This window comes from Otolemur garnettii, unplaced genomic scaffold, assembly GCF_000181295.1.
Source record: "Otolemur garnettii isolate 467f Iridium unplaced genomic scaffold, OtoGar3 scaffold00008, whole genome shotgun sequence".
Lineage (NCBI taxonomy): Eukaryota > Metazoa > Chordata > Mammalia > Primates > Galagidae > Otolemur > Otolemur garnettii.
In genome coordinates, this window is record NW_003852403.1 from 12,421,488 (window position 1) to 12,427,171 (window position 5,684).

At 40.4% G+C, this 5,684-nt stretch overlaps 1 protein-coding gene across 2 annotated transcripts in view; it reads right to left on the bottom strand.

Moving 5' to 3' along the window:
- NUDT13 (nudix hydrolase 13) overlaps positions 1-5,099 on the bottom strand; it is a 24,889-nt gene extending 19,790 nt beyond the window's left edge. The window contains exons 1-2 of one of the 2 annotated variants that reach the window (XM_003783751.3): positions 5,022-5,099; positions 949-1,041 (exon numbers count right to left, since the gene is read on the bottom strand). In XM_003783751.3, coding sequence (XP_003783799.1) covers positions 949-1,031 — 83 coding nt within the window. In that variant the 5' untranslated portion in view covers positions 1,032-1,041; positions 5,022-5,099. Of the gene's footprint in view, positions 1-948; positions 1,042-2,216; positions 2,253-5,021 lie in introns of those variants that run through there. The other variant, XM_023509645.1, reaches the window with a different exon arrangement.
- Between the last annotated feature and the right edge of the window lie 585 nt (positions 5,100-5,684).

The following is a 5,684-nucleotide window of genomic DNA, read 5'->3' on the forward strand; positions in this document are numbered from 1 at the left end:
AATTATCAATTTTTAAAACAGGAAATCATCGCAAGCCTGCCAGTCAGGGATAATCATTATTTTTATACTTTGGAATTCTCTAAACTATTGAGATTGTACATGGATACATATATATTTAGAATCAATTATACCTACTAATTTGTCGCCTTTTTCCTCAAACACATGTAAACATTTTTTTCACATCACTATACAAAAAAATATTACTATTATTTTGTGTGTGTGTTTTGGTTTTTGAGACAGGATCTCACTGTAGTATGAGTGCAGTGGCATGATCATAACTCACTGCAACCTCCAAATCCTGGGCTCAAGTGATCCTCCTGCCTCTGCCTCCTGAGTAACTGGGACTACAGGTACACACTATCTCATGTAGCCATTTTATCTATTTTTATAGAGACCAGAGTGCTATGTTGCTTAAGCTGGTCTCAAACTCCTACCTGTAGAGTGCTAGGATTATAGGTGTAAAAACCACAGCATCTGGCCTAGATAAATTTTTATCACACATCTTTAATTCCTTTTTTTTTTTTTTTTTGAGACAGAGTCTCACTCTGTCCCCTTGGTTGAGTGCCTTGATGTTCTAGCTCACAGCAACCTCAAACTTCTAGGCTCAGGAAATCCCCTTGCCTCAGCCTCCTGAGTAGCTGGGACTACAGGCACCCCCCCATCCCACCCCCACCCCCCGCCAACAACACCCAGCTGCTTTTTCTATTTTTAGTAGAGACAAAAGTCTTGTTCTTGCTCAGGCTAGTCTCAAACTCCTGAGCTCAGGTGATCCACCTGTCATGGCCTCCCAGAGTGCTAGGATTATAGGCATGAGCCACTATGCCCAGCCACATCTTTAATTCTTAATTAAATTATTAAATCATTAATTCTTAATGTGGGATCTTAATATGTTCAGAGTTTATTCTTTAATAGGTCAACAATTCAGAGTTCAGGATGATTAAAACTTACCGTGTCTTAGTGACGAAGGTTGACAGCAGCCTACAGCACCAAAAAGATTTTCTCCTGCAAGCTATTCCACAATATAGGGACATTGTCAGGTCCCTGGAAAAAGAGTAGTTTAAAAAAGGTTACAGTATACGATTTAAAGTAAAGAATCGCCAAGAGGGTTTAAACCAGGATCAGCTCTCTTTGTAAGAGAACTAAATAGGGGTCAGGTAATTTGGCTTCTAAATTGTATTTTTACCACTGACTATGAGATCTCAACTTTTCAGTACTTCTTTCCTAGTCTACAAATTGAGACCTGTTCTACCTGTCTAGAATAAGAGTGAATTAGGAGGATTCCTGTAGATAAGAAAAATACAAAATCATAGCCATTAGGAAAATATTTCAAAAGGCAGCTGTGCAAATTCACATGGATCCATGGATCCAAAATAGACATTTTCTATTATTTGTAGCTCACTGGGAGAGAAAAACAATTCTGTAGCAAAAGATCCATTCTGCAAAAGATAGTCCCTTTTTTTTTTTTTTTTTTTTAGAGACAGAGTCTCACTTTGTCGCCCTTGGTAGAATGCCATGGCGTCACAGCTCACAGCAACCTCCAGTTCTTGGGCTTAGGCGATTCTCTTGCCTCAGCCTCCCAAGTAGCTGGGACTACAGGTTCCTGCCACAAGGCCTGGCTATTTTTTGTGGCAATTTGGCCAGGGCTGGGTTCAAACCTGCCACCCTCTGTATATGGGGCTGGCACCCTACTCACTGAGCCACAGGCACCACCCAGATAGTCCTTTTTAAATTGCATATTGGTAAATATTTTCTTCTTCATGAAAAGTACCTTTCACACTGACAATAAAAAGCCAAGAAATTGGGTGGCGCCTGTGGCTCAGTGAGTAGGGTGCCAGCCCCACATGCCAAGGGTGGCAGGTTCAAACCTGGCCCTGGCCAAACTGCAACAAAAAATAGTCAGGTGTGGTGGCGGGTGCCTGTAGTTCCAGCTACTCAGAGGCTGAGGCAAGAGAATCACCTAAACCCAAGAGCTGAAAGTTGCTGTGAGCTGTGACTCTACATCACCTCTACCAAAGGTGACAAAATGAGACTCTGTCTCTTTGAAAAAAAAAAAAAAGCCAAGAAATTCCCCTGAAAAAATGAGAAAACCAGGCTTAGTGCCTGTGGCTCAAGTGGCTAAAGCGCCAACCCCTGAGCTGGCAGGTTCGAATCTAGCCAGGCCTGCCAAACAATAATGATGCTACAACCAAAAAATAGCCAGGCGTTGTGGTGGGTACCTGTAGTCCCAGCTACTTGGGAGGTGGAGGCAGGAGAATCACTTGAGCCCAGGAGTTGGAGGTTGCTGTGAGCTGTGATGCCAAGGCACTCTACCCGGGTGACAGCTTGAGGCTCAGTCTCAAAAAAAGAGAGAGAGAGAGAACAACAACAACAACAAAAATAGCCGGGCATTGTGGCGGGCGCCTATATTCTCAGCTAGTTGGGAGGCTGAGGCAAGAGAATCACTTAAGCCCGAGAGTCTGAGGTTGCTGTGAGCTGTGGCACCATGGATTTCTACCGAGGGCAACATAGTAAGACTCTGTCTCCAAAATAATAAATAAATAGGGGCAGCACCTGTGGCTCAAAGGAGTAGGGTGCCAGCCCCATATGCCAGAGGTGGTGGGTTCAAACCCAGCCCTGGCTAAAAACTGCAAAAAAAATAAATAAATACATAACCAGCCACCCTTCTTACTGTTCTTGGGGAAGAAAGCTTCAACAATAAACTTTCCAAGAACTATTTCTTCCAAGTTGTGGCAGAGAAAGAAAAAGAAAAAGAAAGAAAAGAAAACTACCCAAGAACATCTACGTTTATTGCTACTTCTTGGTTGCATAATTATGAATCTCTGATGACTAATCCTTGGACAGTTTTGGCTATGACCTAGGTCCCAGCCAAGGGTAAAATATATTTAGCAAATGACATTCAACAAAGTATTGAGTACTGACTTTGTTCAAGATCCCTTAAGGAACACAAAAATGTAAAGGAAGAAAATCCCTGCCTTCAACTCTAGAAGGAAAGAGAAAACAAATATACAACTTTCACAAAAGGCAGTATATGATATGTGGAATGCAAAGCATTCTAGAGAGTATTACAGGTGTAATCCCTATTTTAATAAACCAAGAACTAGTGTGATATCCTAGAAGAAATGTATTTAAACTCAATATTTTGGGGTCACATACAACTCTGAGAATGTGAATTGGTATGTATATCTGGAGGTTAATTTGGGACTATCTATAAAATGATAAATAAGCTCCTCTTTCACCTAGCAGTCCCATGTCAAAAAAGTTATCCTAGAAAGGAGAGGATATGTACAAGAATTTTAACTATAAATTATGATAAAATGGAATGCACAGCTGTTAAAAATAAATAGAAAATAAGGGCTAGGCACAGTGCTTCATGCCTGTAATCCTAGTACATTGTCTGAGCTCACGGGTTCGAGACCAACCTGAGCAAGAGCAAGACCCCGTCTCTAAAAATAGACAGGCATTGCAGAGGGCATCTGTAGTCCCAGCTACTCAAGAGTCTGAGGTGAGAGGACTGCTTGAGGCTGGGAGTTTGAGGTTGCAGTGAGTCCAACCTGAAAAACATAACAAGACTCTGACTCCATGAAACATTTTTTTAAGGCCAAGCACAGTGGCTCAGGCCTATAACCTAGCACTCCAGGAGACCAAGGCAGGATGATCGCTTAAGCTCAGGAGTTCAAGACCAGCCTGAGCAAGAGAGAGACCTTGTCTCTACTAAAAATAGAAAAATCAGTCAGGCATCATGACAGGTGCCTATAGTCCCAGCTACTGTGGAGGCTGAGGCAAGAGGATCTCTTGAGCCTAAGAGTTTGAGGTTGCTGTGAGCTATGCTGATGCCATGACACTCTGCTCAGGGTAACAGTGAAACTCTGTCTCAATAAACTAACTTTTTGCTTAAACCTTATGTACACATTCCTTTTAAGATTAAAAAATATATATAATAAAATAGTAGTTTCTGAGACAAACTGTTCACTAAAGCTATTTCCAGGCCACCATTCCCAGAAACACCTCAATATATTCCAAAAGAGAATTCCTATGGTGAATTTCTTGGATCCATTGAATTGCAAGAGATGTTTGGTTGTAGTTGTAATTACAGACTAATCTGTATGGCTGTCTGATGTTTTCCTTAGTTTCTGCTACTAAATGAACCTTAGGCAGTCATGGATTATTACGGCCTACTGACTCATGGTGGTCAAAGAGCTATTTATGTTTTTACTAGTACAAAGCCTGATAGAGATTAAAGGTAGTATTATTTTTATCAAAAATTATTTTATAGGTGGCGCCTGTGGCTCAAGGAATAGGGCGCCAGCCCCATATACCGGAGGTGGTGGGTTCAAACCCTGGCCCTAGCCAAAAACTGCAACCAAAAATAAATAAATAAATAAGTATTTCATTCATTAAAAAAAAGTATATATATATATATATATATATATGTATGTATATATAATTTTATGATGAGGCAAAGTCCATAAGATTAACAGTTCCTCTGAACCCCTTGTAATAAGCAATTCACACATGCTTATCCTCCTGTTCAGATTAATTTGTAAAGCACTACAGAATGATAAAAAAGCCCACCTTCAATCTAGTGGCTATTCCCATAGAGAAGAGGCTAGATTCAATAGTGTTTGAGAGAGCTATTTTGAGAGTCCATCATTCCATGACTGTGGGGTGGGGAAACTGGGGAACTGGGACACATTTTTCAGGGTCTCACTGACCAGCTTTATGGTTTGCTTTCTAAATAATAACTTTCCCCAAACTCAAAAATTAAGGAACAATGTGAGTGGTTAACAAATGCTACTTTTAAAGGACCTTGCAAAAACATATCAGAAATTGATTACTGTAGTTAATGAAACATCTCCATAGTTATAATACAAAACTCTGGCCATTTTCCCCTGGTTTCTGCAAGGAAAAGAGACTAAGCTAAATTTGTAATATACTATAACAAAGAGCTTTTCTCAAGGTCTGATTATGCCTCCCTATAAAGACTGTCCTGCCCTTGCAGGTTTCTATTTCATTGTACTCACTCTGAATTATTTTAGGGTCGCCTTTCTAGGCCTCAAGATTCAGCAGAGACCAGGAAAACGCCAAATGTTCAAGTTCAAGCCTTCCCTTTCCAAAGAGACTGTTGCTGCTTTTGCCACACTTCCCAGAATCCTCCTAAAAGAGCACTCTGGGAATTGTAGTTTAATCGTTATGCCTGCCCCTAACTCCTCTAAAGTTAACCGCAGCTAGCAAAAGCTTACTTCTGCCACACTTCCCAGAATCCTCATGGAGATGCATTCTGGGAATTGTAGTTCAATACCAAGGCATGCTGCTGGGTCCTCTAACTGCAAAAAGTTAACCATGCTTATCAAAAGAATGATCTTCTAAAATCTTATGAGAACTACTGCGTGTTCAAGAAATTAGAGTAGTCTTAGAACCCTTTTTAAATAACAATGATAAAGTCACTAAAGCTACCCTCATACATAGAAGGTATATATTATGATAAGGTGACCAGATTTTAACATTGGTAAAGTGGGACACCATTGACTGGGGTGGGGGTGGGGCCTGACAACAATGCAAACTTTGATAAGCAGTTCTCGATAATCAGTTCTCAACAATTATTTGTTATTATTAAAGTTTAACATTATAAAATTAACAAAAATAATATAGAACTCATATCCTGGTGAAATAGCCACATGGCAGCC